At 45.4% G+C, this 23,429-nt stretch overlaps 1 protein-coding gene across 2 annotated transcripts in view; it reads left to right on the top strand.

Annotated features, from left to right (window-relative positions):
- Positions 1–4,482: 4,482 nt before the first annotated feature.
- Slc44a3 (solute carrier family 44 member 3) overlaps positions 4,483–23,429 on the top strand; it is a 71,829-nt gene continuing 52,882 nt past the window's right edge. Inside the window, exons 1-6 of one of the 2 annotated variants that reach the window (XM_036190849.1) lie at positions 4,483–4,666; positions 5,056–5,163; positions 9,401–9,543; positions 10,820–10,956; positions 11,789–11,882; positions 21,806–21,966. In XM_036190849.1, coding sequence (XP_036046742.1) covers positions 4,640–4,666; positions 5,056–5,163; positions 9,401–9,543; positions 10,820–10,956; positions 11,789–11,882; positions 21,806–21,966 — 670 coding nt within the window. In that variant the 5' untranslated portion in view covers positions 4,483–4,639. The remainder of the gene's footprint in view (positions 4,667–5,055; positions 5,164–9,400; positions 9,544–10,819; positions 10,957–11,788; positions 11,883–21,805; positions 21,967–23,429) is intronic. The other variant, XM_036190850.1, reaches the window with a different exon arrangement.

The raw sequence follows: 23,429 nt of genomic DNA, 5'->3' as shown, positions 1-23,429 counted from the left end.
GCGTGAGGAGACAGGAACTAAAGCCCTTTCAGCTAAAGGCTTTTCGGCTTGACCCTTTCGGCATTCAGTGAGAGGACTCGTGCAGTTGGTGAGGTGAGACGTGGCTGTGGCTTGTTCCTTGTCTCTATGATCTTTCAGCATTTACCTCAACATCTGGCTCCAGTTTTTTTATTATAAAACCACTTAGAATTGGTGTTACATGAGACTCATCTCAGTTGGCCATTTTAGGGACAAAGAAACTGAAGTTGATGAAGGCCATGTTAAACACAGCTGGCTTGTGTTGGAGTCTGGCTTCAAGGTTGAATTTGCCTAAACTCATATCCTTCTAGACATTGAGGTAAGGCATTACTTAACTAATCCCAAATAGTGCCGAGTGTCATAATATATTAAATATGCTAGACAACTTAAAGAACTTATAAGAAGTTACATCTGTAATAGCTTTTGACAGAGCATACAGCATTGAAGTAAACATCTATATAGTATAAAAGCGGCCTCAATTTTTTAGTTATTAATATTTAATATGTAAATAACAGAAGTATAGATAAGATACCTAGATAAGAATCCATGGGGGCGTGGGATGGTTTTTTTTAACACAGTCACTGGCTTATAGTGCCATCTGCTGTTAGGAAGTGGTAATTACATTAGCCCTCACTGACGGTTTTTCAAGGCTCTCAGAGGATAGATAGTGGGTGCTAGTCTATGAAAAAAATCTGACTCATGCTGATATAGCTCATGTAAAATATAGATGTGGTCTAAGGGGTTATATGGATTATAGAGCTAAGGGAAAATAACATTGTGGAAAAAGCAAAGTAGAGAAATGGTACCTGCTGTCGCTGTGGTTAGAATCTGCCTAAATCTTCCAATAATAAGATTTTGTGCATAGTTTATCCCTGTTCTGTTGACCTTCCCAGAGTCCTCTCTCTCTCTCTTTCTCTTGTTTCTAGATCTTTTTTTTTTCTTCAAAGAACAAGTGTTAGTTGATCACCTCTCCCCCACTATCTTCTCTTTTGCTGATGATTTATTTGCTGTGGGCCTTTCGTTTTCACACAAATACCATGTGTTTTTACATCACAGGTTTTCAGAGCTGGGGAAAATGAGGAGCCTGACTTTCCATTCTCATTTTACAAGAGGCCCAGAGAGAAGGGAACCCGACTCATGCCCTCCAGCTGGCACCCAGGTTTTCACGTGCACAACAGTTAGTTACTCTTTCTCTGTGCACACCAACATGCGCCTCTGCCCCCTCCGCTCAGTTTCCTTTGGGGCTTCACTTCAAAGAACAGAAAACTGTTGTTGGATCTCAAATTTCAAGATAATTCAGCAAATGTCTCCTGAGAAGATCTCCACATAAGAAATTTTAAGTCAGAGCCAAGTTGTGGGAGTGGTTAGTGGTTTTCCCAACTCTACAGCTCTATGCGTTTCCTCCAAATGGACGGGTCAGCTCTGGAATAGAAGAGGAGAACGGGGCACAGGTAACCTGTGACAGTTACCTTCCCACCGAGGTAAAGTGGAAAGCATGCCTCTGGGCGTGTCTGGGAGGGTGCTTCCAGAAAGGATTAACTAAGAGGAGAGAACCCACTTTGAATGTGGACTTCTCCAGCTAAAGGCTAGGGGCTCAGATGGAACAAAATGAGAAGAAATCCCTGACTCCTTCTCTTTGCTCTCTGGCCAGCGTAGCGATAAACCCTCAATAAACCCTCCAGCCATGATGGATTGAAGCCTCTAAAACCACAAGTCCGAATAGACCTTTCCCATGCTAAGTTGCTGTTTGTGTGGGTGTTTATCACCGCGATGAAAAACTCACCAAAACATAACCAAATGCAAAAAAGCTTCAGGAAATAAAATGCGTGTTGTTTTTCAAGAAACATCTGCATGTATTAATTAAGACTATTGAGATTTATATGAGATATTTGGTAAGAAACAAAAGCAGATGGTATGTTTGTTTTTCAATAACCATCATGAAATGCAAATGTCATCTCACATTTCAGAGTAAACGAACGGACTCTGCCAGCCATGACATTTATCCAAATGGACAAGGAAAGTACTGGCCTGAAGTCAGCAAAGGCTGACATTGGACTGGTAGGCCCCAGTCCTGTCCTCTGAGCCGCTTCCCATCTTCACAAACCCTGCTTCGGCTCTTCCTCTCCATCAAGGCCATTGATTCGAATGGGATCTGGGAGTGGACAATTATAGCTAATGATGGTATTGTTAATCACGAGTCCTCTTTCAGGGTCATTTATATTTTAAGTTTTCCTTCAGTGTGGGTTTTTTGTCTGTTTAGGAAAATATAGACGGTGTTAATCAATGGGGAAGACACAGGGAGGTGGGGAGTCTCCAAGTGCCTTGGAGATTATTTCTCCCACTCTAACACTTTGCATATTTCATAAGAAAGGACGCTGAATCTGTCCTTCAGTAGCACTTTCCAAGTTAATAATTGCATGAGATGTGCCAAAATTAGATGTGTCTGCCACAGAGTGTTTTCTCTGGTAAGCATCTCCAGATCTAACGTCCCTCAGGACCAGGTCATGGGAACCACTTTCTCAAGCTTTCTGTTAGAACTCTCAGTATACACTTAGGATGAAGAAAATGGTCTCTCAAGGTTGGTACGTACCATCAAAAACTTGAGTAAGAGATGTCTAGTGACATCACTTGGTGAATGGAAGTAGGAAATGTCCCCAGGTCATTCATACATCCATAGGCCATTCATGTGTCTGAGACAAGAGAGGTGATGATAACTAACACAAATACGGCAGCTCCTCCAGTCGCCCCCTCGTCTTCTGCTACGTCTCTCCTACTGCTTATTCCACACTGTTACCATATAGTGCCAATAAGCACTCACTCCAACCGCTATGTTCTCCATGCCTAATAGCACTTTCTGTGCTGGTTTTGTTATTTTTTTCCCTGCTTTGTCGTTACTACCATACTCATCTCTGTAAATATAAATATACGTAGTGTGTGTATTTAAACCTCTCTGTCCATCTGGTCTAGTCCTAATTTGTTTCAGAGGCTGTGGTTCAACTGTGGTTTTTCTGTAATTATACATGTCTACTTGGGGAGTGCTGGGGGTGTGAATTCAGGGTCCCCTGGAGTTCTGCTACTCGCTCTGAGAAGCATGCATTCAGGAAGGTTCTGAGAGTTAGGAGTGGAAAGAAGATGATTAGCCTAGAAGGAATTCTACCCCCACACACCGGAGAGACATTAACTGACATTCCCCTGTACCCACCCCCTGGCTGTTTTTTTTTTAATATAATATCTGTGTTATTGTTTTAGATTTTTATACATATATGCAAAACATTTTGATGATATTCACCCCCAACTCTTCCTCCTAACTACTCCCACAAGGCTCAGGGAACATTCCGGAAGAGGAGGCAGGAAGACTGTAAAAGCCAGGGGTCAGGGAGGACCGAGGCAAAATAATATCCCCTGAAACATGGCAGGACCAGTTAGGAACTCAGTGGTTGTGGTTGCCTGCTCCTAACCTGCACAAGAACAAACCGGCCAACCACGCTGCCCTAGGAGGGGAAGAAAGCCTCCCTAGCCCTAGCTGAGGAACTATTGACAATTGATGGCTTCTGGGCAGGAGAAAGAGTCAGTTTTCTTTAAGAGTGTGGCTGACCCCTGGCAAGTCGATCATGCTTCGGTGGGTGGCCTCACATTCATAAGCACATGCGCTGTTCAAACTGTACTGGCTCCCCCTTTCTGATGCTGCAATCCAGTTCCTACCCTTGGAGAGAAGCAGTGAGCTAGCAGCCTGAGGGCGTGGAGGGGCGAGCGGGCAGGTGAGCAGGAGCAGGGAAAGCGGCCCGGGAAAGAGGGTCCTCTGCAGTGGTTAACGCCTCACCTCAGCAGTGCTTTCGTACCCTCCTGATTGTTGAAGAGAAAACTGTTGTCGCCTGGGACATACACACCCGGTGTGCTTCAAAGGACGCCCACTGGGAAGTCAGGTGATGATGCACGGTAGGAGAGAAGTGAGCCAGCGCCCCCTCTTCCCCGCCCCCACCACACAGAGAGAGAGGAGAGATTAAGTCAGTCTTTGGTCTCTGGGGGCTTTGTCCTTGTTGAGTTCCTGAGACTCAAGTTTCTGGGGAGAGGATGCAGTCTTGTAGAAATGGTAGCTGGAACGGGGTAGACAAGGAACCCCCTGACAGCATGTCTCCCTGAGCACCACTTCTGCCCCATGCCTCAGTCTCCCTTGGTCGGTAGCTCAAGGACAGTAACAACAGCTTGCAACTGGATGCTTGGCGCGCGGAAAAGCTGGTGAAATTCTCAGGGCAGGATTCTGCACACAGAAAGCGCCAGTTACCTGTGTGTGACACACCCCTGCAAGCTCCCGGCCCTCCCTCCCTCGGGAGTGATCCCTGAGGCCTTCCTTCCTTCCTACTCCAGGCGCTGACAGCCCGCCGCTGGCGCACACGAGTCAGGTGCACTTCCTGGGAGCCGGGACTGCAGGGTGGCATCCCCAGCTCGCAGGCGACAGCCACGGAGGAGAGGGCGGGCCTAGGGGCTTAGCGCCCCCGGCCGCTAGGCGGCGCTGCGCCCTGCCCGCCCTGCCGGGGCCACCTGGGCCGGCCGCCGCACCTCTGTCCCGTGTGCACCGCGGCCACCTCGGCTGCCAATCCCTGACCTAGCTACCGAGTGTACCATGCAGTGCCTGGGCGCCGAGTACTTGGTAAGGGCGACAACCTGGGCCCTGGGGGAAGCGGCCTCTGCGGGCACCTGCGCAGGCAGGACGCTTCCGCCTCCCATGTCCCTTGGCCATCAAGCCATCTGCTCCGCGACACCTCTCCTTTAAGGACACCTGGCCCCGGGAGTGTTGGGCCGAGGTCAGGAAGACGCAAGGGACTAGGGGGAGGAGGGTGCTCTTACCACCAGTAAGAACTTGTCCCCCAGAGGACTTCACATCCACCCTGCAGAGAGCAGGTCTCCCCCAGGAGAAAGAGTCAGGCGACAAAGTTACTCTAAGCAGCCTTTGGATAGGTTTGGGTTCGGTTGATTTCACCTGTTTTCTCTTCCTTTTCTCAACCCTCCATTTTGTTTTGTTTTGTTTTTTTCTGGAAGGTTTCTGCAGAGAAAACACCCAGGCAGAGAGAGTGGCGACCCCAGATTTATAGGAAATGCACCGATACGGCGTGGCTAGCTCTGTTCTTTCTCTTTTGGACTGGTTTGGTAAGTACGGCCGCTTGGCAGACACAAGGCCCCGTTGTGTGTGTCCAGACACAAATGTGTCTTAAATGTGAATCGTTTAAAGTTTATGCTGCAAAGACATTGGCCCCGAATGAGCCTGAGTTAGGAAATTCTTATTCTGGGATTTCACAATCTCCTCAGCTCCCTGAGGAGGCTGTCTTCCTGCAGTAGACTGAGATTTATTGGGTCCCCATTAGGAAATGGAGAATCCGGTGTCTTTCCTTTGGTAAGGGGTGAGGTGAATAACTTCGCTATCCAAGCTCTCAGAATGGAAGTCCTCTTACAACCACCAAACCCCTCAGCCAAATATTCTTCAACATTTGCTGTTTTCTAACAAAGGAAAAATCAAGAAAAGCCTAGAGATTGCTTTGTAACTGGGTGCATACAGAGACACGTGTACACATGTGCACCTCCTTGGCCTACTGTGTTTAGCAACTTGCTGCAAACCCTCTCATTACATATTTGATTGGTGGTGTACATGATTGGTGGTAGACCCCATCGGACCCTGTTGAGTCAATCCCGAGAGTCTCTTGGAGCTGAATCTTGCTTCTCTTAGTCTTAGGGCCTCAGTCACCTTTTTCAAAGGCTGTGTCAGGGAAGTCACCCATGCCAGTTGGGGCATGCTATGTGCTGCCTAGTAAATGGTTAACTCACAGTGCCCTATATCTACCTAGTAGTAATTACCTTCGTTGAAAAGACTTTATTTGAACTCACCCTAAAATACCACATTTGTTCTACCCAGGTAAAGAAGGCATGTATTCAGTTTTTAATTTCCCCACTGGTTCTGCATGGATAGACTTGGTTAGACACACGGTGGAAGGCTGGGCCTGGAGGTGTTTGCTGCTGCTGCTCTAGTGAGGCCCCTGGACCTCTCCTCCAGGAGCCCAAAGAAGTCTGTGTACCTACTACGTCTTATACGTTCCCTGTCCACGGGCTGTTCTCCACTGCCGCAGTTCTGTAAATGGAGGGAGCAGCTGCCCCTCCTGAGGACTCTGCAACTTTGACCTTGGGCTGTTAATGTCATTTAATGGTCCCCCCTAGCCCCTCCACCACAAAAACTCTCCGGCGGGCAGCTGCCTAGGGAGATGATCATAGATGGGCCTTCAGAGCCAGAAGAATTGTGAGCTGGCTGAGACATTGCACGCACTGAGCTTGAAACTGCAGAGAAAGCACACTTTCTTTGTTTGTAGGATAAATCTAAAGATTTCCATATGCCCAGATTCTCCTTACTACATTGAGTCCTAAGAGTTCTCTCTTAGCTGACAGACTTCTTTCCTCTTCTGCAAAATCTTTATCTACAGATACCTAACCAAAGCAGAACAAAGTGTGTGTGTGTGTGTGTGTGTGTGTGTGTGTGTGTGTGTGTGTGTGTTCATTCACTGTTCCACTTCTGGGTCCTGTCATCACATCATATACCAACTGACCAAGTGTAGGACAGGATTGTTATTGATGTCGCTGCCCTTGGGTGAGGATATGCCAGACTTGCAAGCAGGGCTGGTCCCCTGCAAAAAGAAAGCACCAGCCTGTGCTGATGCTTGTATTAAATACACAAGCCTGAAGCTCTGAATGATCCCTGCCTCTACTTACCCTCCAGTGTCCTCTCCCACATCACCCTTTCCTAGTTATCTATCCAGACTCCCATTTCCCAGACCCAGCTCAGGGCGACTTCATTTGAAGCCAGGGCACACTAACATACACACTTCCTATGCTGTTGATACGGGAGTCTGGGCTCTGAGGCCGGAAGCTTGCCAACCTTACCTTGACAAAAGAAAACCAGGCCACAGGAGCTGGAGAAGGGAAGTGCGTTCATTTACAGTTTAGGGTAGAACTAGAGGCCAAAAAGTTGTTGGTTTTTCTCCACCTTTTCTGCTGGAGTCTTACAGGAAATACTCCTGTTCAGATTGAGCTCTGTGATAGATATCAGTGCTGTTTGCTGCCTCTTCCTGATACATGCGGAATCCCTCCTCCCGTGGCAGGGAGTGTCTGGGACCCCCTTGGAAAAGTTGAGTTCCCTGTGGTCCGTTTTCCAAGGGCCCCGTTGCACTGCGCACCACCTCTCCTCAAGTGGGATTAAAATTCTGGTGAAGGTTCACAGCACTTGTGGTGTGAAGGGAACTGGAGAAAACCCAAATCCCTATCCTCCCCGTGAACTTCCCAAGGGATGCCTCGCCCAGGAAGTCGGGGCACATAGAAACTATCATGTTGTTATTAGGTAAGTCTCTGGTAAGGTAGGCAAAAGCAGACACACACAAGTGCAGACGACATCAGGACTCACATCCTAAGCCAGAAGGACAGAAGGTGGACATGTCAAGGCCGTTTAGGCACACGGAATCACGGAATCGCTCTGCCTTGAAGAGAAGAAAGGGTGACCCTAACTGTTAGCAAAGGTGGCCACACGTCCTAAAACTCCCATTAGCTAAACTGAGGAGGAACTTGGGAACTAAGAAGAGACAGGGTCTCCTCCCTCACACGGTCTGCAGTTGATAAGTCCTGTTCCTTTGGGGGCTGCATCTTCCTCTAGGCCTCTTTGTCCAACCCCAACCCAGGGCAGTGCCACCAATAATAATAATCCTGGGAGTGAATTTCAAGGGTTGGCACCAGGTTTTGTTTGTCTTTGTGTCCTCTAGTAAAGTCTCTAGCATCCACGGAGCACTCGAATATTTCATACTCTTGCTTTGTCTTTTCGAGACAGGGTCTTGTGTAGCCCGGGGTTGGCCTTGAACCCATCTTATCACCAAGGCTGGTCTTGAATCCCCCCCTGATCCTCCATCCTCTGCCTCCTGAGAGCTGGGATTTCAGGCACACACCACCTGCTCAGCTTATTACTTGTATTTCAAACTTGACAATGAATGCAGAACCTCTGAAGTTCACTGACTTTCAGACAGTGTATGTTTGGCATATGGCCACCCCTGTTAGTGGATAGTGTCCCACAGCCTCTGTCCCTCAATAAGCTTGCTAGCACCACATTCTTTTAGATGGCATTCTCTATGTAGTAGATCGGGAGACCTACCCCCACCCTGTTTGTATTATGAGAAGAAATCTTGGCAGTGGACAGACAGGTGTGTAAACAGGAGGACAGACAGGTGTGTACAAGTGCAGTGGTTTGGGCTGACATTTCAAATGTTTCACATTCGCTATAAAAGTGGATTTATGAAATAACAACAACAATATCAACAAAACACCGGTTGACTGCAAGATGCCCTTGCCAAGCAGAATTCTGAGACTGTTTTCTTCTCATAAGTTCGTTATTTTGTGAATTTTAAACAAGTAACCCAATTACTCCTTCAGACTTGTGTGTTGATACGTATTGACTGTGTAGCCTCCACAGAGTTCCCTAAAAGAAAAAAAAATATATGAAAAGCACATTTTTAAGGAAAGACTGAATACCTGCTAGCTCAGGCAGTAAGTGTTGGCATTGCAGGTAAGAGGACCTGAATTTGATTGGAGGAGGAGACAGTTGAAGACAGATAAATGGTTGGGGTTCACTGGCTAGCCAGCCTAACCTACTTGGTGAGTTTCAAAGCTAGCAGAGCCTGTGTCTCAAAAAACCAACGTGGGTGCTGTCTGCAGAGCAACAGCCAACGTTGTCCTCTGACCTCCACGTATTCGTACGTGCACACATGTGCACCCACACGTGCACACATACCCACCCCACACATACACACACAGGAAAATATTATGTGCACTTGATGCACTTAGATAACCCAGACATGCTGAAGGGATGAAATGAAATCATCCCAGTCAAGTTTGGTTGGAAAAAAAAAAAAAAGTGATGGCCTCTTGAAAAAGACAAAGAGAGGGTTGGGGATTTAGCTCAGTGGTAGATCGCTTGCCTAGCAAGCGCAAGGCCCTGGGTTCGGTCCTCAGCTAAAAAAAAGAAAGAAAGAAAGAGAGAGAGAGAGAGAGAGAGAGAGAGAGAGAGAGAGAGAGAGAGAGAGAAAGAAAGAAAGAAAGAAAGAAAGAAAGAAAGAAAGAAAAAGACAAAAAGGAGGAGAGAACAGAGCAGAGTCTGAGAGCTTTAGGAACCCCCCACCACACCTGCTACACCAGCTTCTCAAAGCCGGACCCTACCGGGGTGAGTGGAATTGCTGAGGGAGGGAAGGGCTGTGGAGCTGGAGCATCCTTGTTCCTGTGTTTCACACCGGCATCTTCGGGGATGTGAGGGGATGTGGTTTTCTCCCTGGCCAGGCAGTCATCACATGCCCCTGGGTTTTGCCAGGTGTTCATCATGGGCTATTCGGTGGTGGCTGGAGCAGCGGGAAGACTCCTCTTCGGCTATGACAGCTTTGGCAATGTGTGTGGCAAGAGGAACTCCCCAGTGGAAGGGGCCCCCCTCTCAGGGCAGGACATGACTCTCAAAAAGTAAGTCTTGTGACTTAGGTCTCCAATCTACAGAGGGGCTGGGGCTGTATTTCAAATCTATGCCTTCATTTAAGAGCTTGGCAATTTTTCCTATTTGAAAAGGAGGCTGCACAGACCAGTAAGGGAGCAAGCGGCTGTAGAATCAGCCGGTCCCCAGTTCACATTCAGCCTCCACTGTTTCTCAGCTCTGTGACCTGGGGGCAGAGTCCTTGGCCTCTCTGAGGCCAGTTTTCATCTTTTTAAACCGGTAATTATGCCTATCTTTCCAGGGTGTTTTAACGCTCCCCTGAGACTCTGCATGGACTAAAGCTTAGCAGATGTTCAGTGTTCCTATGACAAGGTCTCAGAATCAGACAGGTAGCATTCTGCGTTCTGCTTGGGATGTGGAAGGGAGTGAATTGGCGGTTTCCTGGGTTGGGAGAGGAGGGGAATGAGGAGCTTGTCTATTGGAACTGTTTCCACAGGCTGGTGATGGGGTCGGTTGCGCAGACCCGTCTGGGCACTTTAGTGCCCTGAACTGTGTGCTGGAAATGATTAAGGAGGCAAACTGGATGTATATTTTAACAGAATTTTAAATGTCTAAACAAAATATAGTCTGCGTGTGTCGTTCACCTTGGGAAATGTGTCCCATCGTTTCTCTCCCATTCCCGGTGGAGGAGAGGTTTCTAGACCCCTTCACCAGGTGCTCCCCTCACAGTCAGCCCCCCAGGGCTCTTCCCTGCGTTCCCATGGCTTTGGCAGCCCATATCAGGCTTGGGTTGGGTTCGCAGGCAAGCTGCCAGTGACAGCGCATGACCGGCTGATGGCGACAGCCCGCTTTGGGGCTGAGTAGCTGAAGGTGGCCTGGCTGGCCTGCTCTTATGCTGCCTTAAATCCCCAACCTCAACCCCCTCCTTCCCACTTGTCATCTCCCTGAGCTCCACTGTCCTCTGAAATACAGTTGCAGTCTCTGAAATTTAGAGCAGTCTCCATTACGTCATTTATATGTCAGTTTCTAGCACACCATGAACAGTTTGATTGACCCGTCTCTTCCTCCGTGACTTCTCGGGTAACTCCTGCTAGGTCCCTCACTTCTCAGATGCAGACCCCAGAAAAGGAGAGGTTTGTTCCCGTTTGAATACGGTTCCCAAGATGCCTCCAGTTGGTGTGATAAATGTTCGGGCCGGAAGCATTTGGCTACAAAAGTTTGACTTAGTCATTCCCCCTTGTGATGGTACAGGATACATTTTCTGAGTCTCAGTGGCCTGAGATGGTCTTTTGTTTCCTCCATCTATAGACATGTGTTCTTTATGAATGCCTGCGATCTGGACGTCAAGGATAGGTGGCTTGGTCCCACGGCCCTCTGTGTATCCAGCTGTCCTGAGAAGCAGCTGGACACCCTGGAAGAGGTCCAGCTCTTTGCCGACACCAATGGTAAGTGTTAAAGGCCTACTCTTCCCCCAGATCACCTGGTGTAGCAACCTATAGGGTCCCAAATAGATAGTGTAACTTACCCTGAAGCTACTTTCTCTGAAAAGCTAAGAAGTATGCCCCTTTGCAGGCATCTCTTAGTGGAAAGGACCAGGAGTATTTTCTCAGGAACCTGTTCAATGTCACTGAGGTTTTCTGCACTTATTTGAAACCCCGGGTGTGGTCCCTGCTCACAGCAGTTAAAGATCTACCTCAGAGACGAAGAAGGGGTCAGCAGACACAGGGCCCTGAGGTTCCCGTTCAAATCACCCACGTGGAGGCTTTTTAATGTTGTCAGAGTCCTTGAATACTTTCACTGACAGAAAAAGTCAGAAGTTGTACTAAAACCACTTGGTCCAGACAGTTCAGATGTACTTTAATTAAAAAAGGAAAGCAAAAAACAAACAAATAAAATTGAAGAAACTTGATGGTAAATTTTATCTGTCTGAAAAAAATGGAGTGTGAGATCTTAAAAAATATTTTCAAAGCTGGGTTAAAAATCTCAAGCTCCTACAATAAATCATCTTCAAATAACCTTCAAATCATTTTAATGCCAATCCTGTGATTTATGGCGTCAAATTTGGGGGTTTGGAAAGAAAGAGAACTCAAGTCATCCTCAGATGACACACCTGTTCTTTCCATGTGCAGGCCACCTGTTTTCCAAGTCTGGGTAATACATTCTAATTCTTTCCTGATTTGGGAAAATGGCCGTGGATTCTTTACTGGCTTCCCGAGGAAGATGGTTGCAATACATTTTTTTAAAAAATAGCCTAGTCTATGTGTGTTCTGCTTTCAGGGTCTTTCCTGTGTGTCTATAGTTTGAATTCCTTCAACTATACTCAGAGTCCAAATGCAGATACATTGTGTCCCAGGCTCCCCATTCCTCCAAGGTAAGAGCTTATGTACAAAAGGCATTTGGTGTTTGATGCTCTCTGTTCCTCCTCTCTACACTGTGAAAAATAAAAGGGAGATTCAGAGTGTAGCTCACAATCAGGGACAAAGAGGGACTGTTTAGTGTATATAATAGCCAATGGCTAAATACGGAGAAAAACCGCAAACAGTCAGAATACACGCAGTCTTCACACATTAGTGCTAGGCTGGCAAGGTGGCTCACTTGAAGGCACTTGCCACAAAGCCTGGTGCCCTGAGTTTCATGTCCAGGACCCACATGATGTGAGGAGAGAACCCACTCCTGAAAATCAGCCCCCAGCTTCTACATGTATACCAGAGTGCACATGCACACACATACACACAATAAAATATAATAATTCTTTTGAGACAGTGAAAACAAATATATACAGTGTTACCAAATGAATGGTTTTTATGAAGTGGCTAATGTGCATTTTTCCTTCCCCAGTTCTTTGTTATCATTAAGGAAGGAGAAATCATCAACATTCACTTTTTCACTACAACCAACGTTGTTAGTTTTTATTGTTCAAGACTATGCCATAAGAAATAGCTTGGGAGTCTGGAGAGATGTTTCAGATGGTTTCAGAGGTTTCAGAGGTTAAGATCACTTGTTGCTCTTGCAGAGGACCTGGGTTCTAGTCTCAGGATTCACATGGTGTCTCATAACCATCTGTAACTCCAGTCCCAGGAGATCCAACATACACACACCTCTGACCTGGGCCAGCACCAGGCACACACGTGGTGCACATACACACATCAAGGCAAAACACCCACAAAATAATGCTTTAAAAAATTCAGTGTAGGGACTGGAGAGATGGCTCAGCAGTTAAGAGCACTCACTGCTCTCCCAGAGGACCGGGGTTCAATTCCCAGCACCTACATGGCAGCTCACAACCATCTGTAACTCTAGTTCCAGGAGATCAGACACCCTAATACAGACATATATGCAGGCAAGACACCAATGCAAATGAAATAAAAGTCAATAAAAAAATTCATGTATTCAGTTTAAATTTATTAGAATTTTACATAAAGTTGTACATTAAGGCTTAAAAAGCAAGAAATAGGCCTGGAAGGGGAAGGTCAAGCAGGCTCCACACCTGTCTTTGAGTGAACACAAGCGCAGGTCCTTCTGAACATCCGGGATCTTACCCTGGCATGTGGCAGGCAGGTCCTCACCGGGTGGTGGCGAGACAGACTGGCGAGAGTGGCCCACATTTGCCCCTGGAAAAGGCCAAGGCCATGGCAGGGCTCTCTGGTGTGCTAAAGAAAGCTCGTTGAGACCGGGCAGCGGTGCCACACGCCTTTAATCCCAGCACTCGGGAGGCAGAGGCAGGCGGATCTCTGTGAGTTTGCAACACAGAGACAAACAAAAACAAAAACAAACAAGAAAAGAAAGCTCATTGAGACTGTATTGCCATTCTTTTGGAAAATATACATTTACAATGAATAAGTACTCGTAAAAAAAGCCCCTGAGGAACAATAATCTAAGTAAAACAAGACACTGTCTTGAGCAACTCATACAGTGTTGGTGAAACTTTGGCTTGGGACCCACAAAATAAAGTATATTCTGTCACAACCTAGCACATACATACCTTCATATGGAGGTATAAAATAGACAGAAATGTCACAAAAAGACCTCCTCCTGTTATATATGAGTCATGTGATGCTTCCTATTCCAGTGAAGTTTTTAAAAAGTATATATTTGCATGGGTGGCTAGTCGACATTCCAGCATGGAGAGGCGAGGCACTCAGAAGCCCCCACTCCCAGCCCCAGAGCTGATGACAGTTGACAGCTTCTGGAAGAGGGAGAGTCGGTTTTCTTTAAGCTACACTTCAGTGGGTGGTCCCACGTCTAGAAATACGTGGCCAGCACAAATTGAACTTGATGGATTTTTTTTTAGAAAAGGACACAAAGTTAAGTATCGAGGTGGGGAAAGGATCTGGGAGGAGTTGGGGGAAGAAGTGGAGGTGAATGTGACCAAATACATTGTATGAAATCCTCGAAGAATTAATAGAAATATTGTATTAAAAATAATCACTCCAGATGGTGGTGGCACATGCCTTTAATCCCAGCACTCAGGAGGCAGAGGCCGGTGGACCTCTGAGTTCAAGGCCAAGCTGGTCTACAGAGTGAGTTCCAAAGGACAGCCAGAGCTATACAGAGAAACCCTGTCTCGGGGGTGTGTGTTGGGGGGGAGGGGATGGGGATCAGCACAATTCTATAACTGTAAATACAACTTGAAAAAATACCAATCTTGCAAGACCTAAGACAACAAACAGGATTGAACTTATAGGAGTCAGGGTGTAATCCATCATCTTATAGCACTCTTTTCTAAATTGCAGAGAAGCTTATTCAAGCCACTTTCCCATAGTATCTTATTTTTTTAATATGGTAATTCTTGCTTATCTTAATGAAATATAACTGAACCAGGAAAAAGGCTGAAACATTGAGTGTGCATGCATGTGAGCATGGGGAGGCCAGAGAACATCCTCTGGGATCATATTGAGAAATACCATCGACCTCTTAGAGACAGAGCCCTGTTGGCTTGGAGCTCACCAGGTCGGCACCGTCTCTGTCTCTCCCGTGCTAGGATTACAAGAGTGTGCCAACACACCATCATTTTTGCACAAATTCCGGGGAACCCAGCCGTCTTACTTACAAGGCAAGCTCTTTCCGGTAAACTAAGCCATCTCCACTCCCCCACCCCCAGCCCTGAGAATGAAATTTTTTAAGGTTTCCATTTAAACAGACTCCAATCAACTGCCTTCTTTCTGTAACTGGGGTGATAGCCATGATTCCATGGGAAATGTATATGGTGCTATTGAAAAACAGCACATCGGTGGGGCCCTCCCTCCTGGTCCGTTCCTTTTCTAAGCCTCTGACATGTGCTAGCCCTCTGGGGCCTCACAGAGTGTCTGTGCTGTAGGTATCATTTTATAGATGAGAAAACTGATCAGAGAAAGGCTGATCACCATGCAATGAGCATGTAGAAAAACAGGCATTCAACCAAGCAGCAGTGTTCATATTGGGTTCCATAACCCACTGTATGCAGTCAAGGCTAGATCGGACAACCTGGTAAATGGACTCCTTTAGGCTCACAGCAAGCTAGAAGTGGGGAAAAATATCTCATGATCACATGACCTGGAGCCACCGCCTCTTCTACCTCTGAAGCCAGCCCCAACCTTTTCACCTTGCAACTCAGACCTTGCCAATGCTAACTTTCCAAGTGCAGACAGAAGTATTGATTGACTAGCCTTTTCTGGACAAAGCAAGGGAGACGAAAATAGGCTTAAGGGCACCATTTCCTTTTCCTACACAAGCAAGCGTTTGTTTAAGATGGAAATTATCATATTTATCATGGACGAGCTGTGCCAAGCCTTAAAAGCTGCAAAACATGAGAAGTGTGGCCATAGAGCCAAAGAACATTTTCTAAATACTTCTTTTGACTACATCAATTGTTTCTTCTGCTTGTGGTGATCGTGTAAGGTATAACACACCCTTTAGAGCAGTGGCTGAATTTCAAGAAGGCGTGTGCACCTGTGCATGAGCTTCGAGGAGCAATGAAAAAGTACTACGGAAGATAACACGCAAAACTATCTTTTGTCCTTTGGTGCTTAGCATAGTACTTTATTTTGAGTCTCCTGTGCATTTAAAATCTAAAAGGCTTGGGATTCTCCACCACACTCTCACCTCCCACTCAATTCTAGTTCTGGCCTCCTGCTTGACACTGTTGTTTGCTTGGGTGAAATCCATGTACAGATGTCCATACATCTATCTGGGCGGCCCTCCAGACTACTTTCTGCAAGTTGGAGTGGTTTTGCTAGTGTCGATGAAATGCAGACATGTGGAAGAAATCTCAGGCTGTGGACTAATGCACCTCTGGCCAAGTTAACGACCGGCATTTTTCAGTGGACTGCTAGGCAGCCTGTCTCACCTGGAAAGTTAGCATTGGCAAGATCTGCACTTGAGGGTGAAAGGCTGGGGCTGTCTTCAGAGGTAGAAGAAGTGGTGGTGCCTCCAGGACATGAGATATGGCATGTTTTCCCTTCCTAGCTCCATGTGAGCCGAAGGAGGCCACTCATAAGAGATCCAAACTTTACATGTTTCTCTGTGTCCCTTTCAGGGTAAGGTGGGTCATTCTTGTCGTTCTTTATCAGCACAGGGTTAGTGAATCACACACACACACACACACACACATTAGCAAAGCCACATGCATAAAATTACGAATAATGTTTAGACCAAATGAATAAAATAGCATTAAGTCTGTGTTTGCTCTCAGCTTTTAGAAACCCTGATGAAACTTAAGAATACATTTGCTTTGAAAACACTTCCAATTTATTGGTGTTGTGAAACCATTTAGTGTCAGAAAAGCAAAAGAAATTAGAGGTTTGGAAATCGGAAATCGGGAGCTAATTGCTGCTCTGCAGAGGGTATGATTATAGACCTGGGAAGGCAGGATAAGTGCCTGGGAAGTCCCCGTGTGCAATAAAAGAACTCATGTAGGTGGCATGGGATCAGCTAGTATTCTGAAATCTGCACATCCATGGGTTTTTTTAAAATACTTATTTACTACAGCAGGAACAAAGATCCCATACAAAGACACCAAAATGCCTAGAAATCAGTTTAACTAGAACTATATGAGAACAAGGGGAGGAAAACACGAGCGCCATTTTAGGTACAATGAGAAAACAAATGCAAAAGTGCTCTGTGTGAGTCTCACAGTTCAGCATGAAAAGACTTTATTCCTCTCTATTGGTCTATTAACTTATCGTTATGGCAATGGACAGATTAACAGGATTAAATCCAAATATGGGAATTTATTGCATGAAAAATGAATCAATGGGGAAATGTGGATTATTTGATAAATGGTTATTAGGCCAACCAGGGAGACAGCCAATGGATGGTTTTCATATAGAAAATGAAACCAGAAGGCATCAGGATCTTACAAGGATTCTTTCACATTCTGAAAGTAGGGGAAGCTTCTAACTCCTACTGAAAGTCACTAAGACAAGCCCTCAGAAGGCTGAGACAGGGGAATTGCCATGAATCTGAGACCAGCACAAAACAGATAAAAATGTGATTTGAAAAATCTAAGAAATCTAGTTAATACTATACTTGATGATGAGCAGTTCACACTTTATAGCTAAGATTAGAAACAAGCAATATAGCACGAATCCTAATTGATCCTAATAATAAAAACCCGGAGCCAGATAATGGGGTAAATGCTCAAAGATCAGTAAAGGAGCCAGCAACTAAAGAGATTTCTTACCTCTATCAAATCTTCAGGCCTAAAGGGGGAGATCCTGTCTCTATGAATCTTCAAACAGAATGGGCTGAAATCCTGTCTCCACCAGCCTTATATTCCCATCTCCACCTCCCTAGTGCTGGGATTAAATGTGAGAGCCACCTCCACCACTGGGCTCTGTTTCTCTTTAAGATATATTCAATCTCATGTAGCCCAAGGTGGCCTTGAACTCCTGATCTTCCTGTTTCCTCCTCCCAAATTCTAGGACTAAAGTTGTGTGCCACCACAGCCTGGCCTCTGACTTCAGGCAAGCTCTGTTTGTCAGAGCATAAACAAAATAGCACTACAGAGCAAGGCAGCCAGCAGGTGGTGGTGCATGCCTTTAATCCCAGCACTCGGGAAGCAGAGGCAGTCAGATCTTTGTGAGTTCAAGGCCAACATAGACTACAGAGTGAGTTCCATGATAGCCAGAGCTGTTACACAGGGAAATCCTGTCAAAAAGAAAGAAAGAAAGAAAGGAAGGAAGGAAGGAAGGAAGGAAGGAAGGAAGGAAGGAAGGAAGGAAGGAAGAAAGAAAGAAAGAAAGAAAGAAAGAAAGAAAGAAAGAAAGAAAGAAAGAAAGAAAGAAAGAAAGAAAGAAAGAAAGAAAGAAAGAAAGAAAGAAAGAAAAGAGGGGCTGGAGAGATGGCTCAGAGGTTAGGAGCACCGACTGCTCTTCCAGAGGTCCTGATTTCAATTCCCAGCAACCACGTAGTGGCTCACAATCATCTGTAATGAGATCTGGCGCCCTCTTCTGGCCTGCAGGCAGAACACTGTATACATATACATAATAAATAAAATCTTAAAAAAAAAAGACAGACAGACACACACACACACACACACACACACACACACAAGGTGGCAGTCTATTCCAAACACTTCTATTAAATTCTGAAATGGATGGTCTAGGGATGATCATGGGTAAGGAAAGAAAAGAGAAGGGAAGAAGAAAGACCAGGTTCATGTAAAGATAAGTAACAGTGGTCTAGAACTATCCAAAGGACCTATAAAACATTGAGCAATTTGAGCAAAGAAGCTAGACACAAGTCAATTATCTTTCTGAGCTGGGCCTGGGGGCGCACGCCTCTAATCCCAGCACGTGGGGCAAAGGCAGGTGGATCCCTGTGTGTCTGAGGGCAGCCTGGTCTACACAGTGAGTTCCAGAACAGTAAGGACTATACACAGAGACTCTTAAAAAAGTCTTTTTGGATTCTAGTAGCAAACAGTTAAACAGTTTTCAGAGTCCATCTTTACCAGAAATTTTAAAAAGAAAGAAACTTAGAAATAAAGTTAACAGGCAAATTTGTGACCTTGGCTGAAAATGTTAAGATCTTGCTGAGAGAAATGAAGAACCTGTGTACACTTATTATTAATTATTAATTTTACAATCAACTTAGACTGTCGTCTCTCTCAACATGGTTTTATATGTTCAGCACATCCCAAGTGAGTTTTGTAGAAACTGATAAGTTTATTCTAAAAACATAGAAAGGGTAAAATTATAGGTATTATAGTTTATGGACATATAAACATATGAACTGTCTTCCATGGGCTCAGGTGTTATACACCTGGCCTCAAGTGACAGCACTGATTGGGGAGGTTACGGAAACTTCACGAGGCGGGACCTGGGTGGGGCAAGTGAGTCACTAGAAGTGGAACCTCACAGTGTCTCCTGCCTCTGCCCCCCCAGTGCCCCCAACCCTCACCTCCTGCTCTCTGAGTCCTCCCACTCACTGCTTCCTGACCACTACAAGGTGGAGGATCTCCTCCACCACAAACACTATGATATTCCCAAGTACGTGGGCCCAAGCAAACATGAACTGAAGCCCCAGAGAGCAGGAGTCAGAATAAAACATTCTTCCCTTAAGTGGTCTACATGTGTTCAGTCTTACTGGACCAGGGCAGACGCAGCCATAGAAAATAGATGGCAGGGCCGGAGAGATGGCTCAGTGGGTAATGTGCTTGCTGCATGAGCGTGAAGATGGGTTTGAATCTTAAGGATCCATGAACATTAGGCTGCAGTAGAGCACACATCTGGATGTGGTGGAGCACCCGTCTGTGTTCCTAGAGCTTCTCTGTGCCGATGGAGGCAGACAAGAGAATCCCCAGAACCTGCTGGCCAGCTAGTTTGGTGAATATAACAGAAAACAACCAAAAGACCATGTTTAAAACAAGGGGGAAGACGGGCAGTGGTGGTGCACACCTTTAATACCAGCACTCGGGAGGCAGAGACAGGTGGATCTCTGTGAGTTCGAGGCCAGCCTGGGCTACCAAGTGAGTTCCAGAAAAAGGTGCAAAGCTACACAGAGAAACCCTGTCTCGGAAAAAAAAAAAAAGGGGGGGGGGAGACAGGAACCAAACCTGAGGCTGCCCCTTAGCCTCTGCACATCACATGCATGGGGGGGGGGGGGCGCACACACATACATATACTATTTTAAAGAATACACATTTTTAAAATGCATGAACAAATGGACTGAGATGTGTTCCAATAAAGTTTTAGCTTTAGGTATTAATAAAAAAAAAAAAAAAGGCAATGAACCACGTTTGGTTGATCCTGACTTTAAGTAGTAACAAATGGACAAACAGCTCAGTAGAATCAGGAAAAAGACACAAGCAGATATGAACTCTGATGGGACAAGACCCTTACTAGAAGAGTTAGTCATTTGAGAAGCAAAATTAAGAACGGCTGAGAACGTGAAATCAGAACGTCCATATAAGTATGTCCAGGAACTATGTGAACAGTGAGACCAGTCTGGGGTGGTGGGATGAGACAGCTTCTTACACAGTTAGGCATAGACATACCACATAACCCAGTCATTCCACTTTTAGGTATTTACCCAAGAGAATGAAAATTATACAGCTCAAAATTATAAGATATGTATGTGAAAGTTTATAGCCTCCTTGTCTTTGATATTTGGAAACAACTCAAATGACAATCAGCAGAAAGACAGAAGATCTTTGTGAAGTTTCATGTTCTTTGAGTGGGTAGTGCTAGGCACTAAAAGGGTTAATACGTTGCCTGTACAACCCGCTGTGGAAGCAGAGGACACAAAGGTGCATGTCCTATGATACCAGATACAGAAGCAAACCCAACTCATTTTCCATCTCATCCCTCTAGTACTCTCTTCTAGCCCTTCAGTCTAGTTCTTCCCCATCTCAGTTTGTTCCTCTCAAATTCTTACCCATCTAGTTCTTCCATACTTCTTTCTCTTCTCTGTCCTCCTGTGCCCGGGGAGTCCGGAATATATATACACTTACAAGCAGTAATCCCTTAGCAGTGCAAAGCCAGGCTTCAGGGTCAAATGGAGGGATGATAATCACAGAGGCAGTAACCATTAATTATCATCTTCCAAAGGGAAGTGACCAATGGGGAATGAATTGACTAAAGGCTAAATTCGGGTGGGGGAAAGTGTGCTCAGTCGCTAGGCAACCTGTGCACAGCTAGATGCCTTTGGTGATAGTTAAAGGGAGATCTGGAACTGGAGGTAAGATTTGGGAAAGGAGGAAGTTAAGCTTAATTGGCACATCCGTCATGCCTTCTCAAACAGGTAGCCTGGATGCATAAATCTGTTCTTAGAAGAGTACAGAGGTATCACTGATAAAGTACTTTCCTCCATCTGAGAATGGACCTGGCTGGATGCTGCCAATGATGATAATTGCAGGGAGGCTTGAATTGCAGTTCGGGCTGAGCATAGCTGTCAGCACAGAAAGTTATCTAAATATTCCTAGAAGTGGTTAGGTAAGGAGTTAAAGGTCTATACAGTTAGTAAGGCTGTAAGAAAGGAGGGTCCAAGCTAAATTGTGTAAAGCTATTACTTAACGTCCACCTGACCTAGGTAATGTCTCCTTGTGGAATTTATCTTAAATCAGGAGACTTGTTATTACTGTTAGTCCTTGAGAGTGGCTAAGGGTAGGGCTGGAGAGATGGCTCAGAGGTTAAGAGCACTGACTGCTCTTCCAGAGGTCCTGAGAGTGGCTAAGGGAGATATCTGATTCCAGAGGAATCCTTTCCTGAGGCTGTTCTCCAAATACCTGGAATGTGTATGTCCAGAGAATAATCAGTCCACACTGTTAACCCTTCTTAGGGAAAAGTCAATTGGGAAAACTATGAAGGCACACATGATTTTCATAACAGAATACAGCTGATAAGTAACAAGCCAAATAACACCAAAAACTCCTTGGAATTTGGCTTCCTCTGGAGGAATTCCCTGATCCCTCTAGGTAGTGGCTTCGCCATAACCAGCTGAGTTCTTATGATATATTCCTGCAGCCCGCAGCAGCAGGATGCTAAACTTTTTTACTATTTAAATTGTGTGTGTGTGTGTGTGTGTGTGTGTGTGTGTGTGTGTGTGTGTGTTTGAGCATGAATAATTGGGTGCATAACTGGGTCGAAGGCAGATACTATCACACAGATGTGGAGGTCAGGGGCCAACATCCAGGTTGAACTCAGGTCATTAGGCTTTAGAAGCAGGTGTCTTTACCTGCTGAGCCATCACATTGGTCATAAAGTCCTTTTCATAGATGCTGAACTTCTGGTTTGGGGATGTTGGGATTCTGAACATAAACATTTTTAAAGGTAAATGACTGATCATTTCACCATTAACTCTGCCTCTTCTTTTCAGCAAGTCCTTCCCCATATTTAACCGGTGTATCCCTCAGACCCCCGAGTGCTATTCCTTATTTGCATCGGTCTTGATAAATGATGCTGATGCTCTCCATCGAATTCTAAGTGGAATAATGGCGGGAAGAGACACCATCCTCGGCTTGTGTGTCTTCACATTTGGTAATTCTTGATTAATTTTATTTAGTAACTGTTTATGGAATGCCAAATTTCTCAACACTCGAGTACCTTGTATAATGAAAACCAGCATCTTTGACCTAAATATAGAGCTTATGTATTTTCTTCACAGATTTGTTCAAAGGTTCAAGTGTGGACAGGGGAAGTAAGAATCGAAGACTAGTTGGCTCTCAGCTGGGAAGCTGTCCTGCATAGAACTGAGTTAACATATTGGTCTGGCTCCTGTTTTTTGTTAACTCTACATACAACATGGGTAAATAAAACACTGCCACCTTATGCATTGGCTATGGAAAATGAAAGCATCAGGGGCACTGGACACCAATTCTGCTGGTGCCTTCCACTTGTCAGTCTATGAGAAGGCTGCTGGCTGGGGAAAGGAAGGAGTGCATGTCATGATACTGTCCTAGTCCTGATGGAGCCCTGCCTGCTTTGAGCAAAGGCCTGCTTCCTTGTATCTTTGGGGAAGCAGCTGCATATTCTGGAACCTGTGGCTTCAATGCTGTATTTCACCTTGCTGAGGCTAAGAGCCAATTTTCTGTCTGAAGAGGTTAAGCCATGCCGCTTTGGACAAATATTGTAGGTCACTGCTCTTTCCAATAGCAGGCCTCCCACCTCCAAGCTGAAAGACTTTTTGGTCAGCCATCAACAGATTTCTGCCTGTTTTTTTTTTAAAAAAAAAAAAAAAAAACTACTTCTTAGCCGAGCAGTAGTGTTACAGGCCTTTAATCCTAGCACTTAGGAGGCTTGCAGAGCTGAGACCCTCACTCAGGTCTGATTCCAAACCCTGTACCCACCATACCGGAACATCTATAAGCAATTCCAGTTGCTTTATTTGCGAGAATTAGTGTTCATAGTCACAGAAGTATTCAGAAAAATCACAATCCTAAAAAGCCAAGCATTAGAAAATAAAATGCAACATCTTACATATACAGTTTATTTAATAATTGTAAGTTTGATTTGTTGGATGATGGTAGTGTATGCCTTTAATCCCAGCACTTGGAGGACAGAGGCAGGTGAATCTCTGAGTTCAGGACAGCCAGGGCTACACAGAGATACCCTGTCTCAAAAAAAAAAAAAAGTAAGTTTAATTGTTTTTCATTGTCAAGACATTATTCTTTGAGATTGCATAAGTGTATCTAAGAACATTAAGAGTTAGAACTGGCCCAGTGGTGGTGGTGCACACCTTTAATCCAGCATTGGGAAGCAGAGGCAGGCAAATCTCTGAGTATGAGACCAGCCTGGTCTACAGAGTGAGTTCCAGGACAGCCAGGGCTACACAGGGAAACCCTGTCTTTTGGGGGGCGGGGAGTCAGAACTTCACATAGCCCAGAATAAAAGACAAAAGACTTAAATATGGTAAAAATTTAAATAGTTAATTTGGACTTGTAAGAAAAAGTATAGCCGGGCAGTGGTGGCGCACGCCTTTAATCCCAGCACTCAGGAGGTAG

Source organism: Onychomys torridus, chromosome 6 (assembly GCF_903995425.1).
Source record: "Onychomys torridus chromosome 6, mOncTor1.1, whole genome shotgun sequence".
NCBI classification, from domain to species: domain Eukaryota; kingdom Metazoa; phylum Chordata; class Mammalia; order Rodentia; family Cricetidae; genus Onychomys; species Onychomys torridus.
The sequence above is the reverse complement of the archived record's forward strand: the minus strand, read 5'-3'. Positions and strand labels throughout refer to the sequence as shown.